The sequence below is a fragment of the Poromitra crassiceps genome, assembly GCF_964638095.1.
Source record: "Poromitra crassiceps genome assembly, chromosome: 4".
NCBI lineage: Eukaryota > Metazoa > Chordata > Actinopteri > Beryciformes > Melamphaidae > Poromitra > Poromitra crassiceps.
Window position 1 is genome coordinate 8,482,923 of NC_139626.1, and position 18,869 is coordinate 8,501,791.

At 44.9% G+C, this 18,869-nt stretch overlaps 1 protein-coding gene across 1 annotated transcript; it reads right to left on the bottom strand.

The window, feature by feature from the left end:
- Nucleotides 1-688: 688 nt before the first annotated feature.
- Nucleotides 689-16,996, bottom strand: slc16a5a (solute carrier family 16 member 5a). The gene is made up of 5 exons (XM_083634628.1): nt 16,935-16,996; nt 15,333-15,801; nt 7,349-7,492; nt 5,851-6,699; nt 689-2,490 (listed from the first exon to the last, which is right to left on the bottom strand). Exons 2-5 carry the CDS (start codon nt 15,697-15,699, stop codon nt 2,222-2,224), a joined length of 1,629 nt encoding a protein of 542 aa, XP_083490754.1. The 5' UTR covers nt 15,700-15,801; nt 16,935-16,996; the 3' UTR covers nt 689-2,221.
- Between the last annotated feature and the right edge of the window lie 1,873 nt (nt 16,997-18,869).

Below are 18,869 nucleotides of genomic sequence, written 5' to 3' on the forward strand. Positions count from 1 at the left end.
AGATGGCGGCATTGTGCCATACTTTTGAGGAGTGACGTTCGCTAGCCAATATTTCAGAGTGGCACAGGATTTCACCCCAGAACCAAGCGCAGAGACTTTGTAAGAGCGTTTTTTTTCTTTGATTAATTTATTTATATATCTTTGGTTTTGTCTCAAATTATTTGTGTCCGCTTTGTTGTCAGTGGGAAGCACTGAAAGTATATAGACCAAGGCAGGACATAAGCTATGTAGAGCCATTTCATTCAAAACCTCACAAACTGCACACCACCTATCCAATTACCAGACACCCTAATGACTAGGGCCTAGTTGACCAATAATTAAAAACGAGTTTGGTCAAACTCGTTTTTAATTACTTTCAGTGCTTCCTACTGACACCATTTTGTACACAAAATACTGGAAATAAAACAAAATATATAAAATAACTGGCCTTTGGGGCCCTCAAATGCATCAGATTAGGCAAACAATAGCCTACTAACAGTGGTAAAAATGCACTATTATTGCCGATATGTAAATCTGTATGATGGGGCAAATGTACAATGAAAAAATGCATCTACATTCATGCAGAACTATGTACACTGTTGGTAACCCACGTAAGTATGCACATATGAAATATTTGCATTCAACACAACTTTGGAAAAACAAAGAACACAAATTTGAGATTTGCTAAACAGTTTTATTCCCCCTGCTCATAATGTATAAATAATACATTCATATTAAAGATCTAATTTGGCCCCAAAGCATGACTATAGCCCTTAGAAAAATACTAATAAATCCTCTAATTTCAGAGAAGCCACTTGTTACACCACCATGGAAGTTCAATGTTACATAATGACTTGAAGAACATTTATTGTTCACTGAAATACTTTCTTAAACCTGAAATTTGCATACATTTTCTTCTTCTTTCTTTTTCAGTCACATCCAGCACTAAAGGAACTGACTTTAGATATAGTTTTGTGCTACAATCATCCTTATTCAGACCTGTACTGATTGTACGATATCCTCACAGGATATCTTCATTAACAGACAAACAAGGGGGGAGCTGCAAGTCAAACTCTGTTGCAATATAATACAACTTGCCAGTTTTTTTTTTACATTAAAACTGCTGAGCTCCCGGTGCTTTTCAGCACAAACATTAAATGTTGAAATGAAATCTTTGATAAACTAACATATCAAAACACCCGCTTCAGTCCTGAAATGAACATTCTCTTCTTGTACAAATACATTAATAGTACATTAATAATAACATAAAAAGGCACTGTTCCATGAAGGTGTGAGATGCATGCAAAACAGAACCATGTTTAACAACTGCTTATACAGTAGATATTCCTTTACTGGCGTGTGACAGTGTGTGACATTGTAACAGATTAAACATTTTCTATATCTACCTTTGATGACCTCAAGCAATCCGTACCCATTAATACTGGGTGTCAAATACTGATGCATCCTGCATCAGGAGGAGGAGGAGGAGATCTTTTTGAGATCCTATGTATGGCCTGGCAAGATCAAGTGGGATATCATGGTGGATTGTGTGATCACATAGATACGATCAGCAGCATTTTATGATATACAGCAACAGTACAATCACATTTTTTAAGTTTTAAGGGCACCTGTTTGTTTTGGTCTGTAGGAACATGTGAGCAACCTTGGTCAAACAGCATTTGCAAATGATTTGTAGTAGGCTAGACTGTATATGTTAGGGTGTTTGTGTACATTTCCTTTGTATTTGCCTGTGTCAGTGTGACCAGGCAAGTTCCCACAAACATTAAGAAAGAACTGCAAAAGGGCATCTGGGTAGTGTAGAGGGAAAAGCACTCGCCTACCACTGGGTTCAATTCCCAGCAGTGGTAGACGTTCCTACTGACACAGTTGGCTGTGTCTGTGCGGGTGGGAAGCCAGTGGGGTATGACTCCTGGTCGCTGCACTAGAGACTCCTCTGGGGGGAGGGGAACTGGGGGGGAAGGAATAGCGGGACCCTCCCACGCGCCACGTCCTGCCGGTGAAACTCGTCGCCGTCACGCGAAAAAAGAAGCGGCTGGCGCCTGCACATGTATCGAGGAAGCATGGTGCTAGTTCTGTGGCTCTCCCCAGATCGGCGGCAGAGGGGGTGGAGCAAGCACGTTAGCCGGGACAGTGGGGGAATTGGCCAAGTACAATTGGGGGTGTGACCCACCAACGTGATGTGTGTGCTGCGAGTTACGTGCAGCGCGACCGCCGACCGGGTTCAGAGGCTGGTGATATACTCTGTCCCGCTGTCTGAGGCCTTGTCTTTATCGCCCTCTGTTGGCACGCTGCTGTATTGACACTGCGGTGCGACATCAGCAGCGGGCCTGGCGGGCTCGGTGGCGGCCGGTTGGCCCTGCATGGACGCCCTCTTGTCCCTTTGGTCGAGCCAGTAAAATGACACCATGAGGAACACGGCCGAGGAGGCAACCACCACGCTGCAGGCCAAATATACATGGAAGTACTGCCCCGTTCTGTCAATCAGGATTCCTGCAATGACAAAAACACCACCATTATTATTCTCAATAACATCCGTGTTTTATCTCTTTTACAATGTTTCCCCGTTGTAGCAGTTTGAGGTTTACTTTGGGCCAAACTTTTTAATCATTGTACTTATTTGTCATTGTATTTTTAGTATTCACTAATAATAAAAAAAAGTGTGTTAGAAATAAAATGCAGTTAGAAATGTCACATGCTGATCTCATGCACTGTCTTCTATACTCTGAAATCTCAGAATGCCCCTAAAAACCATGATCTATGGGCCAAAATTGGCCCCAAGATTTGGATCATTTTATTTTCATTGAATTAATTTAATTTCCATTTCCATCTCTAACGCACACTCTGCACCTGCAAGCTGTTTGCCAGAAGAAGAGGATGAGGAGAACACGCTCACACAAACAGCGCTGTTGTTCACACAGCAACTTCAAAATGTTACCTAGGCAGTTTAAATAGGCGACCAGCCGCATATTTGAGCTAAGAACGCCTACGAGAGAGCACGACAGCCAATGACAGCTCAGCAACTAGCAGATCACTGTATGCTTGTAGCCTACGCAGAGAGTGATACTGTAGATACAGTAGGAAGAAAGTGTATTAAGCTTGGCCCAGCACTACGGGCCACGGCACGGTGGCTCAGTGGTTAGTACTGTTGCCTCACAGCAAGGTCCCGGGGCGGGTTCGAAACCCGGTCCGTCCCAGGTCCTTTCTGTGTGGAGTTTGCATGTTCTCCCCGTGTCCGTGTGGGTTTTCTCCGGGTGCTCCGGTTTCCTCCCACCATCAAAGACATGTATGTTAGGGTTAATACTCCTGTCAGTGGCCCCTGACCAAGGCAATGGCAAAAGAACTGGCATTGGGCCCCGGGCGCTGCACTGCGGCTGCCCACTGCTCCTAGTTCTAGGAAGGTTCCTAGTAGAGGATGGGTCAAATGCAGAGGATGAATTTCCCCATGGGGATAAATAAAGGATAACTTAACACTACTGATGATGTATACAAATAGGTGAATTTTGAGATGATGGAATGCACAAGGCTCAAACTCAGAGATTCTGATAGGCTTTATAAAGCACGTTCAAGTCCTTGATTATTTTTTCTTAAATCCAAGCACTTTCAAGTACTTTCCAGACCCGTGGCAACCCTGAACTTTATGCACTAATTAAACAAAAAAATAAGTGCCCCCCAAATTTTGTAAATGCCTACATTTTTTAGACAGTGGGGGGTAAAAATTGCCCCCAAAATATTTTTTAAATTTCCTACACTGTCTGGCTCTATAGTCTTATATTTATACCTAGTACTCATATAGAAATATCGCATGCTTTGCGTGCGCCGTGGCGAGCGTGAACGCCTGGCTGCCTTATTATAGTGAGATTGTTATTACGTAATGCCATAGCTTCCCATAAGTGCTTTCACTCTGGTTCCAACAGTGAACCATGTACATACTAAAGGGGGGGGGGGGGTAATTTTTATATTATTTTATAGATACACCACTGATACTACTTACAGTATTTATTTATTTTTACACACAAAAAGAAACCTATTCCCTAACTTCTATTTTCAAAATTCGTACAAACTACTTTTTCTTTTGAATACTTCTGTTTTTTTGTTATTGTTTTTTTGCATGTTTTTAGCAGGGGTGGGGGAGGGGGAGGGTCCTATCAGGGAGAAACCCCAGGGGAGAGCTGCGCAGCTTAAACCGCCCCAGGCAAATTCCATGTATGTGCAAACTTGGCCAGTAGTTGTGCTCCTGATGGCATTTGTTATTGTGGTCCAACACAATGTGGTGGTTAATCTGGGCGAGCCCTTAACATGCTGCAATGAACATCAAACACAACGCTGTTAACAATTCTGTGGCCATATAGTGAGCCAGATACCAGACGGAGCATACCTAACCTGACACATGAGAAGGCAACAGCAGTGAAACGAGAGAGCCCTGGCCCTTTCCCCATTCAACTGCCGGTTAACAGCAGCTAAACAGTCTCTCCTCCCTCTCTCCAGAGTGAAGCAGAGTTTAAAAGGGACAGCTCACCCTAAAATCCAAAATACATATTTTTCCTCTCACCTGTAGTGCTATTTATCTATCTAGATTGTTTTGTGTTAGTTGCCTGTGTTTTGGAGATATCAGCCGTAGAGATGTCTTCCTTCTCTCCAATACAATGGAACTGGATGGCACTCGGCTTGTGGTACTCAAAATACAAACATACATGAAACTGCTCACAACAAGGTCTGTGGATTATCTTGAATAACCGGGTCATGATTTCTGGAGAGAGACATTGCTGTTGAGTTTTTCAAATGTATTTTATTGGCACTTTCAGCACCACAAGCCGAGTGCCATCCAGTTCCATTGTATTGGAGAGAAGGCAGACATCTCTACGGCAGATAATGTAGCTCCAAAACCCAGCAACTCACACCAAAACAATCTAGATGGATAAATAGCACTACAGGCGAGAGGAAAAACATGTATTTTTTTTTATTTTAGGGTGAGCTGCCCCTTTAACCCTCACTGAAGCAGGCAGGCTCACTGAGAACATGCTCTTATTTACAGCAACAGCCTGCAGGAGTAGCAGCTCAGCACTCTATTCCTGTACTGCTGCCATTCAAATTACACACAGCGCCCGCACGCACGCACACGCACACACACACACGCACACGCACACGCGCGCACACACACACGCGCACGCACGCACACGCACGCGCGCACGCACACACACACACACACACGCGCACACACGCACACGCACGCACGCGCGCACGCACACGCACGCGCACGCACACGCGCACGCACGCACACGCACACGCACACACATGCAACTGCCATAAGGCCAGTGCCAAGCTTGTCCCATGTGTTGAGCTTCATAATGTTAGCTTAATTAATCTCCAACAATTTTTCAGAATTGATTCATCGTTTAAACTAATTTTAAGAAAGAAACACGAACATTCTCTCATTCCAGCTTCTTAAATGTGAATATTTTCTGATTTCTTTAGTCTTCTATGACAGTAAACGGATCATCTTTGGCTTGTCGACTGGTGGTCAGGAGGACAAAATGAGAAATATTGAGGATGTCATCTTGAGCTTTGGGGAAAAAGTTTTGTGACATTTTAGAGACCAAACGACTAATTGATTAGTCGAGAGAATAGTCAACAGATCAATCGATAATGACAACAACGCTTAATTGCAGCCCTCAGTATGTCTGCCTAAACAAAACGTTTCCATAACTAAAACTTTAACTTGGCTTAAGCCTGTAGAACAACGCTAAGGACTCCATCAAACACCTATTTTCAATTGTACCCTTCACCCCAGCACCCTTTCTCTCAATCTGTCTGTTCCTCTCCCTGTCTCCCCTCTAACTCTGTTTCCATTACCTGCCAGTGGAGGCCCGATGAGCAGCGTAACGCTCTCCATGACAGCGAGCAGGCCCAGCGATGAGGGGAAGCGGCTCATCTCCACCGTCTCCATGAGGACGGTGAACATCAGAGAGCCCACCACGCTCATGGACAGCCCATAGGTCAGCACGTAGGTCAGTAACACAGGGAAGCCCGGCCCCAAGCAGCAGATGCTGTTGCTCAGCCCGTTCACCAGCAGTGCCGCGGAGAACACGTAGACGTGCTGCCCTTTGAACCGGGGCAAGTTGAAGAGGACGCCGACGGGCGGCCGCACCACGATGTTGACGATGCCCAGGATGGAGAGGAGCAGCGCGGCGCGGCCCTGCTCCATGCCGTGGACCGTGGCGTAGGGCACCAGGTACACCAAGGGCACCACAAACCCCAGCATCATCCAGGTGATGCCTATGGCGTACGCGCGGTAGCGCAAGTTCCCGCGGAACTGGTCAAAGGCCATGTGTCTGCCCACGGCGGCCAGCAGGAAGCTCAACACCGTCCTCAACCTCCCCTTCAGCTTCCCCCCGCTCTCCCCCTCCGGCTGCGGGGGGCCGCCGCGCTCCATCAGGGGCGGGCCTCGCCGCCGGCGCCCGGGGGGGTTGAGGGGCCGCATCAGCGCTCCGCACACGCAGCAGTTGAGCAGGACGGCCCCCAAAACGAGGAAGCTTCCGCGCCAGCCCAGCTCCGTGTGGAGGTAGTTACCCAGGAAGGGCAGGGTGCACAGGCCCAGGGCCGTGCCCGTGGACGACATGGCGTTGGCAAACGTCCGTCGACGCACAAAGTAGTGGCCGAGGATGGTCACGGCTGGCTGGAAACTGAAGCAGAAGCCCAGTCCTGTGACAAGGAAGGAAGACTATTAGAACGGTGTCACACTGTTTACTGACTAAAAACATTTCAGTGTAGAAGAGTTGTAGAGTTTCATATAGGAGGTGGGGATTACAGACTAATGTTTCACTGTCATCGTCTATTGTACTCTATAGAAGGTGACATCACCTGGCACCACGCCAAAGAGCAGTGTTGGGGGTAACCCATTACAAAAGTAACATATTACATGTAATATATTACTTTTAGCAGTAACTCAGTAATATAGCTTATAACCAATAGGATTTCAGTAATATTGCAAATAACCACTATAGATGACAATAACGAAGGAAAGGGATAACATTTAGAATTTTGGACTGTTTACACTGACTTCAAGACGGTTTAAATTCTTTTTCGGGATAGTTCCGGGGCGGCGATGTCATTCTGCTACTGCAGTTGTTTTGGTGAAAGTAATGCAAAAGTAGTGTAATAAGTAACAAGTTACTCTACACCGACAGTAATATCGTAAAGTAATTACTTTCAAATGAAAGTAACTAGTGATATGTAGTATATTACATTTTGAAAGTCCCTTAGTTACTCTTTAATTGACTACATATCACCATGGGCAACGAGACAAGCATCAGCTGTGATCATGCATTGCTGTCCAAGCAAGGTTGCTGACCTGTAATAACCCCAGCTGTGATGTACAGTTGGGTGATGGAATGGGTGAAGGAGCTGACAGCCATTCCGGCCCCACTCAGGACTCCGCCCAACATGACGGTTGCTCGGCAGCCAAATCTTTCCACCAGCACACTACAAAAGGGCCCTGTAGATAAAGTGTCATGCTCTTAGTTCAACACAGTGTGTAAAGGACAAAGGCTTACACATTAGTGGCAAGGTTATTTTCTTAATCCAGCACAGCCTTTTGCTTAAAGGGATACTCCACTTTTTTGAGAGTTTAGCTCATTTGCCCACATCTTCCCCACATAACCAAGATACACCATGCCTTACCGGCACTGTCCACGCAGTTTACAGTGAGCTACAGTCGTGAAGTTAGTTAGTATCGCCATAGAATGGAGGCTAATGGTACAGCTGTTAAAAATCTGCCAAAACACACATCTCATGGCACCAAGATACATGTTGTGCTTCGGGTACTCACCACACGATGAAATATTAATCCAAAATGCACATAATCTGTCTTTTTGGAAGGAAAAGAGGTAGCCGGCACTACTTTCTTGGTCATTCTTGGTCATTTATTGATAGGGGAGATTTTAATCACATTAGCCTTTATTTGGACAATCACTAGTTAATATATTCATACACATTTTCATTTAAGTTACACATACGGTAGTTATTGTACATACATAGACAGACGTCATATTCAGATAACCATTTGCAGCTCCTCTCTATCTCACACTGTACCCTGTCACTGTGTCACTATGTCCTGTACAGAGCCAGAATAGCAGATAGGTTGTCTGCAGATTAGCCTTCAAATGTGCGTCAAGACAGATGTCATCTGATGTTTGTCCTATAAGTATGTTTGACTTTCTGTTCATTGCATGTCAGCCTGTGTATCCATTTGTGAAATATACAAGAGTGCATCTCTTGGCCAAGATCTATGTTAATACCTCATTTAATAAGACGACTTCTGACTCCTGGCTCCATCTTTTGATCACAAGTGGTTTTTCTTCAAGAGGTTCACCATTTACCTTTTGGCTGCAAATGTCTATTCTATAACATTTTTATAGTCAGTTAATTTGTGGCTGGTGGGCAGAACTCCTCCTATGGCACGTAGTGTAGCTGACTATAAGTGTTGTTGATTTCAGAGGGGGACTGTGGAAGAGAACTCAACATGTGTATAACAGCTGAACTGGGGTCAGCTCAGGTTTCATGATGCATGATGTTACCTCACTGTAACCCTTGTGCCAGTCTTGGCAGAGTGCCTCCTGGTTATGGAAGCTCTAACCTAATACAGAACGTGTTGCTTCCACTCTACTTTGGTGACCTGCTTTTATGACAGCACATTCTGTACTTCTTTGTGGAGATGCATAAATGTTCCATCTTTTCCTCTTTGAAGAAGTATATTGCACTGTATTATTATGTAGCCTCCTGATGTGTGCGTCTCTTCCTCTTATGAGACTCATTTTAATAAATATGTATTCAAGTAAGGCAAACTTGACTCCAGAACATTTCCTCGACATAACCAGGGTTTTCCATAGGCGCCAGCTGTCACAGCTGGATATTAAAACTGCTTTCTTTCTGTCACAATAACCGCAATATTGCAATACTGTGCTATATAGGTGATGGTGCAGCCGAAGGCATCGCACACCAAATCCAGGTCATGCAGTCATTCAGAGTAGAGCCCGACCGATATATCGGTCCACCGATATTGGCCGACAACAGATATATCCGTATCGGCCGATATGTTGGCCGATATTGCCGATATTTTTTATTTTGTATTTTTAAAGTTATAGACAGCATGTTGTGTATATTTGATTTTTTTTTCTTAACTCAAGTTATAATTTATAGTTGTTCTATTTGTGTTTTTGTATTTCTAGTTATTTATAATTATTAAATTCCCAGTGAAGTTTACTGTTTCATTGTATTGATGTCATTTTGTCAATAAAGTTTATTGATAAGGTGTAAAATATCCTGCCTACATTTACATTAGGGATGGGCATTTTAAGCAATTTAAATACTCGAGTACTCTCCTTCTATTATGAACGAGTACTCGAGTACTCGCGCGGGGGGGGGGGGGGGGGGGGGGGGGGGGCGTCTGTGTGATTACTATGGTAATGACGGAGCAGGGGTAATCTGCTGTGTGTGGGGCTGTTCACACATAACGTTTGCATTTTTGCATGGAGAAAGCGTTACCTGGAGCATGTGAGGAGAGGGACTGACTGACTGTGATATTAGGTGAGGTGACGCTCAGCTGTACGTCTAAAGCCTACCTCAGACAGCATCTCCGATGGTTGGATGGATGGCATTAGCGCTTCGGAGCGGACAATATTGTTGTGAAACAAGCGAAGGCTCAATTCCAATACATGTCCATTGTCCAGTATCATCCATTTTACTTACACTAACGTAAATCCACGGATTACAAGGTCCGGTGTTCTGCCAAAAAGTGAAAACTGACCACTGACCAGTGTGATTAACGTTACAGCTGCAGCTAAATAGTGATCACCATGAAACGATTGTCTCCCAAAAAGCGATTCTTTCTCCACATTTCTTGTGACTAACGTTATGGGAAACGACAGTGTAGTCAGTAAACTACTGCAAAGTTTTGAATGAGTTTTATCGGGCGTGCGCTATGAAGAAGCGTGCATCTGTCTCCTTCGGGAGCATATCTTCAGCCACCATTTTCGGGATGAGCTGGAAAACTTCCGGTTAAAACTTTCAAAATAATGTTACTTAAACAAAAGTAAATAGCTTATTTATGCACGTTGGAGGAGAAAAGGGTATTTCAATGAACGAAGCAGCAAACCTTGTATCAAAATACTCGTTGTGATGTTATATGGCGTGAAACTATGGCTGTAATGCATTACTCACAATAAATAAGGTTACAACTTGCGTTACAATAAGCCTTTTATTTTGAAATCAACAAAGCGGATGACGTACTGTACTTGTACATTCTGGCTGACTTGACGCCCGTGCAGTTCATGCTGCCAGATCCACATAACGATGCATGCGTAGATTTAGACCATTTTTAAAGGGGTGGGGGGTGGGGCGAGTACCCGGACAGCGGAAACGTTACTCGAGTACTGACGTTATGAACGAGTACCCGAGTACCCGAGTACTCGCGCCCATCCCTAATTTACATATCTCAAGTCATGTCAAGTCATATCTTTGTCAAGTGTTTGATATTTGAGGAATCGTTGCAAAAAAATGTGTAATATAATTGTGTATATTTAATATAAGAATATCGGCCGATATATCGACATCGGAATTGTTTTACTCCCTAATATCGGTATCGGCATCGGCCTCAAAAATCCAGTATCGGTCGGGCTCTAATTCAGAGGTGTCGCCTCTAGCTTCCCGGGCCGGGTGGCGTTTGGACCTTCGGGCCAATCGCGGTGCTTGAACACGGCAAACTCCACCCAACCGGGGGCACCGCCGAGTGACCGCTGCGACTTGAAACAAAACAAATTCACATTCAAAAACGACAAGCGCATAGTTTACTCAGAGCCACGAAGGAAGCGGACAGGTTGTGTTGTGAACATTTTACGTAAAGAAGAGATTATACATTCTTCCCTATTTTCGACCCAATGTGAGTACAATGTGTACCGTTTGTTTCTGGCTCACCACCATGTTGACTTCCTCTGACCACGGGGGAAACAATGTTCATGTGTTGAATCTTGAATCCCAAAGCATTTGCCAGTGAATTGCTACGGCTGACCGCCGGTTTACTGTCATCTAATCCAGAGAGGTCTGATGATCACAGCGTATCCCCCCCTACCTCCGCTGTGAGCGGAGACTGTAGGTTATAGATGTAATACACCCCCATGCTAGGCCTGCACGATATGAGGAAAATCTGCGATGTGCGATAACATTGTTCAATATAGCGATGACGATACGACTTGCGATAAATAAACAAATATTAAAGTATGCATATTAGCTATACAGTTCCTATGTCTTTCTGCTTTAATAATGCTAACATAGACCCCAAACATAGATTATGCCCACTGAATAGAGAAATTAAATACACACTGACTCTATCTGAAACTACACACAGCGTGTTTGGCCTTTGGCAGAGGGGCAGAGCGCACTGTTGCAAGGGAAAGGTGTACGCTGGATTTACAACACAAGACAAAATGATCAGACGCTGAGTGGGAATGCATGACGCATGTAAATAAAACCACTTTTGTTATTCATTGCGTTTCAGGCAGTCTTTGCGATGTGTTTATTGCGCATGTTCATATTGCGATGGCGATGAAAATACGATTAATTGTGCAGCCCTACCCCATGCCTCTGTAACATTTAGATGAAGGGGTGAATGGTGCCGCCTGCCTGTCTGCTGCACCCTGAGCTTCATGACGACAGAGCCTGATGTCCTCAATGGTCACCATGTGTGGGTTAGTTAGTTACAGCATTCTTCTGGGATCTTCTGCAGGAATGTGCACCTTGCGGCATAATGGGACTATTACCTGACATCCTGTGTGTATTAGTATAAAACATGTTTCTCTGCTTTAAGCGGATGGATGGACGGGGCATATGGGGTTAACATATTTAACAATGTGCACCAGGAGCTCAGCGCAATTTGTTGCGCCAATTTAAGCGTGAAAGATTGTCATTTGGTCTGTTGCTGTGCATAATACACAGGTTCAAACTGAACATACCATAATCTCCCTAAGGCTGGCTCAACAACATTCCACCTTGTATGTGTAAAGGGTTGGACATCCTGTAAAAAACAAAACGATTTGGCTTGTGAGGGAACAAACTTTCTTGTGTCCAATGAATAAAGCATGCAGCATGCGTTATCAGGCTGCTTGTCACGTGAGCCACACTCTGCTATGCAGCCAGACTCAAACACCAAGTCAAAATAAATAATTAAACCAAGCAAATATAAATCACTCAAAAAATAATTAGTCAGTGCTGTGTGATCGCTTGGTAATCGTCTGAAGACACGCCTCTTTACAGCTCACCCTGCTTCCTTATTTCGTGCAGGTTATGTAATGATCTGAATCAGACAAGAATCAGGAAGGAAGGAAGTTGACATTATTGTCGAGACTAGAGCGAAAGTCACTTGTGGACTTACAAAGATAAAGTAGTCTTTCTACCATGATCACCTGACTGCCAGTTTTTCCTCGTGGAAAATCACCACAATCATCGCCCATGTGGCATTTAGATATCCAGAAAAACTAGTGATGCACCGATCCACTTTTTTCCAGTTCCGATCACATTCCGATACTGCATTTGGATATCTGCCGATATCGATATGATACCAGAGCTCTTTTTTCTTGAATACACTAGAGACAAACATTTTGCTAATTGAAAAAGGGGGAAAATACTTGCAAAAAGCAGACAAAATGAAGAAAAATATATAAATAAAAGGGAGAAATTGATATAGTTATAAATCAAATCTGCACAATAGGCAATGCTGCATTAGATAAGGGCCCTCTGCTTGTAGCTGGCTTCTACTAAGAGTATTTAGTATTCAGGAATAATCAATTATCTCATTGCATTAGTATCTGGGTCATAATATTCCACAATAACAATTAGGTCATTAGACGTTTCCAAAACAATTGAAGCACTCAAAGGAACAATGAAACACCCCTTGCCACTTGGTCTGACCCCACCGGGTAATATGCAGCAGACAGGTGACAACAATTCATTTGTGAAAAGAGCATTAATAAATATACATTTAATTGCCAAGATATGTCTCTTGTCTTTTTATATTCACTGAAACGTTTTGTGTAAATAAGTACAACAACTACGACTGTGTCGGTATGCACATTAGGCTATAGGTTGAGTCGATGTCTCGTCATAAACTCTGGGGTAGCTGGCTGGGGGCGCGGTCAGGGTGGGGTTAGTCTCGCTAGCCAGCCTCTCTTCCCTTCCGTCAGAGAGTCTGGCGCCGCAGGTTTCCATTGTGGGATTGTGAAAAAAATGCTCTGTTTGGGTTAACCAATCATCCTCGTCTTGGGCGGTGCTTAGCGTTAGTGCCCTTGGAAAATAGTTTCGGAGTGGAACTTGTGTCGGCGGAACATTTACACGGGAGGAGGAGAGCTCACAGGCATAAAGTCACTGTTAGACAGCAAATGTTCTAAACATATTCTCTGGATATCTTTACAACCATCCACCGAAAGTGCCGAGCAGGCCTTCTTTATTGCACAATCCCAATTTTCTTCAAAACTTGCCATTTTCAGCGTGTAGCAACGAGTTAGCCTGTAGGTTTCTGCCGTTAGCTTTCTACGCTAGCTAGTTAGCGTTCGGCGGGAGCATTACAGCGACACACATGGGAGCGGAAGCCGCTCTGATTGACATGGTCGGAGCCAATGAACAGAGCGTGACAGAGCTTGCAAGCGGGGGAGCGGATATCCTGCTGCCACCGAAACAGCCGCTCGAATGGGAGAGCAGCTTTAGAGCAGGGGCGGGCTGATCCCTGTTGCCTGTTTCCACAGCGCCAGACTCTCTGACGGAAGGGAAGAAAGGCTAGCTAGCGAGACTAGGGTGGGGTAAATCCCCCGCATTCTCCCCATTCAGCATAGTTAGCATTTAGCTGCTAGCCCAGCCCAGGCCGACACGATCGGGGATTTAACCCCCGCAGTAAACGCACATCTGAACAGACGTCTATGTACCTGCTCTAGAATCCCCAATCCTGTAGTGTAGAGCCGCAGCACCGTCCTTTGGAGAGTCAGCCCATTGAGATATATGAGGAGTTTTTACCCGTACGTACAGCCGTAGCAACATTTTGTGGGCGTTCCCACAAAAGAGACTGTCTCTATTAATTCTACCAATACGGAAGCTTGGAAAGCGAGTTGCGGGAGCAGGACGAGTCAATCAATCAATCAAGCGTTCACACACTGCCACGCCTCCCCAGGTGTACCAAATATCCATATAACCTCACCTAACCCGCTCATCCCCCTTAGCTTTCGCATTCCGCACCCCCCCCCCTAGCCTGGGTACTGGGTAAACCCAGCCCCCAGTGACCTGCTCTCAGGCTGGTCAGACCTGCTCACTGGGAACTCTGAGAGCAGGTCACATGGGGGTTGGGTTTACCCAGGCTACCCCCCCCCCCCTTCCCCAACATCAGAGAGGGAGAGAGAGCAATTAATGCAGCGACAATAACAAGGCAACACAGAAACCTCTATGCCGGCAAGATGCAATTCAACTGAAGACTAAAGTATCTCCAAAATAAGAACATGTTGTTGAGTTAGCCAAATGCTAACATTGCTAGCTCACTATGACTACTACTTACTTAGCACTGTCTCACGTTATGTTACGGTGGGTTTATGGTCCAGCGGAAGCTATGAATGGAATCTGGATCGACACGTGGATCGGCAACGTCGGTCCGATATCCGATACGTGAATTACGTCAGTATCGGCACCCGATACCGATATTGGATCGGTCCCATCTCTAATAAAAACCCTCATTCAAATCTCTATGACACAGTTTTTACATAACACCATATCTAATATGTAGCCTACTGTATCTCGGACTTAACTTGGACTCTTTGATCCCTCACACACTATCATGGTTGGTAAACAGAGACTTTATATGACCTTCTCTACCATCGATGGTAGAGAATAGGCTATTTTATTTATCTATGCTGTTTTAAAACCTCTTTAGCATGTGCGATAATCTCCTTAAAAGCACTTTATTTTTTAACTTACTACCTTTATTGTCGGTTGTCAGTACTTCTCTTGAATTTGCACTATTTGTGGTCTAGATGCAATTGTCATTTTGTTTCTGCCGTGCCTTGTGTATTGCTTAAATGACAATAAAGCTGAACTTGAACTTGAACTATGCAGTGCTGGAGTTCCAGTGAACAAAACATGACTGTTTGGACTTTGAATTAAAAGGGGTTTCTCTTAATAGACAGATTACTCTGCCTGGTTGCTATACAATAAACATCTGCCATGATCATTTTTGGTAAATGAAACAACAAACTGTTCTAATTTTGGATTACATTTTTGAGGGTTCTCCAACTGATTGCCTACAGTACCTCCAGCGTGAAGCACTGACGTCATGATGGACGGCACCCAGGACGTCTCGCTGTTGGTGGCGTGGAACTCATTCTGCAAGTCTGTGTAGAAGATTCCCACACAAGAGGGGAAAGCCAGGGTCAGAGCCAGGACCATGATGGTGGCGGCCAGCACCACCCAGCCCCAACCCCCGTCAGGGGCCTCGACTGCGCCCGCCACGGCTGCGGTGGCACCTCTGGGTTCACGGCCCTTCCCCGCCTCTTCGGAGTCACAGTCGTTGGCATCTCCCGCGCTCTCCTGGGCCACCCCGTTCGCCTGCTCTGGGACCCGGGTGGTCATGCGGAGGCAGCACTCATTTGCCCCTCCGTTTCCATTCCGCCGAGTCATTTTCTGCTGGCCGGCTCAGGAAATGCTCCTGTGTTGGCTGTCCAGGGTGTGCAAACATCGAAAGTATCCATGTCCCTACAACCCCGCAGCCTTTAAGTATACCTATGACGACAAGAGCAAAAGCAAATATAATCAGGTTGGTCTCCAGGCTATTGTGGAGAGTGTTGTATGTGGCAGTACGTGACAATATTGACCCAGAGCCTCTTCATCATCTGGCGGAGGAGCTGAGGAAGGAGAATGATCAGGAGGTTCAGGTCAGAATTGTTTATGAAGCCTGGCAGTGTGTCTCAACGTGGGGTCCGGACTCCGAGGACCACCGGGGGATCCCAACAAATGTATAAATTGTTAAACTTCTCCATTATTTAATTTATAAGAAGTTAACATGCTTATGATGCAGATAGCCATGGAATTGTCATATTTAACAATACATGTTCTCAGATTTGGGTCTGAGAGACAAAATCTCATTAAATGGGGGCCCATGACCCTAATGTGTAGCAAATTAGTGGTCCACTCCTGGATATGAAATAGGTTGAAAATCACTTGCATAAAAGCTGGTGAGTTGAGGGAAGGAGGGAGAACTTGGGCTGGTGTGAAACTTGCATGCTCTTGGGAAAAGCCTGGAATGAATGGCCCTCTGTACAAATGTTCCAGCATCCCCCTGAAATCATTTCATCAGAGACGTAGCCTTATATTAGCCTAGGCTACTATTCGGTACCGCAGCAGCCCAGGAGAGGATGGGACTGCTAACAGATTATCTGCTGTTTAACACGACGGGTGGAGAAATATCAGTCAACTTATACCAACTAGAGCGAGCGTTGTCAGCATGGTGTTGAAATGTCCACACACTGTCCACATAATAACAAGCACTTATCGCTGATGTCCACTTCATCCACATGGCAATAAGGATATACAAGGAACTGTACGCATGGCATGGCTTAAAACATGGTTAGATATTAACGTTATTCGAGCCAAACTAAACGCAGAATTACAACAACCTACACACCCATCATCACACTGAAGTTGCCTAGTAGCGTTAGTTAAAGCCAACATTACTATAACAACAATAATAATGTCATTAATTACCATTTCAGATGTGTCTAGTCTGACAAATATAGGCATATTATTATCTTGAACATCATTGGCGCGGCCAATTCTGCGTAAACAGGAAGCGATTTAAACCAATAAATGACTACGTCGAGTTCTCTCGAGAAATGTGTAACTCAAAATCGCCTCACCTATGCGCTTCCATTTAGTCCCAGCCAGGCGTGTCTTTCGGGTCTTTCGGGTCTTTCGTCTTTCCTCGACGTCTGCCAAAGCAGCGGCTGGGATTCCCAGTCATGGCTTGCTTGGGGCTTGGCGGTGGGAGGAGACAAGTGAGGCTTGGTACTGTGATGGTAGGAGATGTGGGCCCGTTACACAGGCCTGCAAGAAGTCTTGCTCCATAAATCATATTATTTATAGGTCAGGATATATGCACTGGCTGGTATAGTGGTAAACAGAAATGCGTGTGAATTATAAAAACCCATGATGATAAGTTAAGGTAGCTACAAAATCAACCATATTTGCATTTATACTTTTCAAAAAGAAGATAGCTACTATCCAATAGCCATATCTTCAGCAGTTTGATAAGGATTTAATACTGACACTTCAGGGCATTTTTATTTATCCACATGGATCAATAATGATGTATACTATTTGTCCTAAAGAGATGGGTAAACCCAGTTTAAATGTGTAACTAGCTAATATATTAGAACCACAGCTACTAGAACAGCTTGTAGAGGAGAACTGCTAAAGTTGATGATGCCACTTCTGAGTTTCTTTCATTATATATACTAGTGCAGTGCCTGTTCCCCCATGCACCACCCCGTGGGCGCCCCCCCCCCATCACACACACTGCCCGCACACACACTGCACTCTGTCAGGTCCCCCTAAGCGCAAGTTTGAAGTCGATCCAACAAACGGTTCTCGAGATATGCGAAGAAAATACATACAAACAGTCCTGGAATAAGTCCAAATTGCATGAAATGCGGCACTGCACACCATCGGGGTCCGAGCAGCGCACTCCCCAAGTTTGGAGTCGATCGGACGAATGGTTCTCAAGATAAACCACTTTTTGTGTGGCCAGTAGGTGGCGCTGTGCCGAATTACACAAAATCCGGCACTGCACTGTATCGAGTTCCCATCAGCGCACTCCCCAAAGTTGAAGTCGATCGAACGAACGGTTCTCAAGATAAATCACTTTTTGTGTTGCCAGTAGGTAGCGCTGTGCCGAATTGCACAACATTCTGCACTGTTGTATGTCAGGTTCCCAGCAGCACACTCTCCAAAGTTTGAAGTCGATCAGATGAATGGCTATGGAGATAAAGTGCTTTTTGTGTTGCCAGTAGGTGGCGCAATGCCAAATTGCACGGAATTCAGCTTCCTGCACTCCCTTGAGTCCCCTTAAGCGCACTCCCCAAAGTTGAAGTCGATCGGACGAACGGTTCTTGAGATAAACAGCATTTTTTATGTTGCCAGTAGGTGGCGCTATGCCGAATTGCACGAAAACAGGGCACTGCACTGCACAATAGGGCACACTCCCAACCCTACTTACACAGGATGGGGGTTCCCGGAAGTGGCGTGGCCCTAGAGCAGTGATACTCAACTTGCGGCCAGGGGGCCAGATGCGGCCCGCGACAGGGTGCAGAGTGGCCCCCCGACCATTTCCTAATAATTTCACGTTAGTTTTCATTGTGAATTAGAATCTAATTCACAATAATAACTAATGTGAAATAAAGTTTGGCTGAGCTCGTTAAATTGTCAAATACCGCCGTCTGCTCGCTACCCAGGCACTTATGTACTTAACCTAACTAAATTAACCTAACTATCCGGTGTGCACAACATTGTCAGACTAAACTCCAGCTGATACCCCAAAAAACTACAATCCGCTACAGAAAAATGTATATTGTTTGTTTATTAACTGGCCCCTGGCCTCCTGTCATTTCACAAAAGTGGCCCCCGGGCAAAGCAAGTTGAGTATCCCTGCCCTAGAGGATATTATTTCTGAATGCGTGACTCATTATAGCCTACCATTATAGCCACATAAAAAACTGAGCTCTACTGATTATTTTCCCTTGATTTTATTCATGACAGGCTTGTAAATGTATATTTGGACAGGCACATACATAGAT

Bases quoted from the DNA above. Each gene is read 5' to 3' on its own strand.
- slc16a5a (XM_083634628.1), bottom strand. From the start codon at position 15,699: ATGACTCGGCGGAATGGAAACGGAGGGGCAAATGAGTGCTGCCTCCGC. The intron at 6,700-7,348 runs GTCAGCAACCTT...TCCTTGTCACAG, and splicing joins CACAGCTGGGGTTATTACAG to GACTGGGCTTCTGCTTCAGT. The intron at 2,491-5,850 runs GTAATGGAAACA...TTGTCATTGCAG, and splicing joins CATCGGGCCTCCACTGGCAG to GAATCCTGATTGACAGAACG.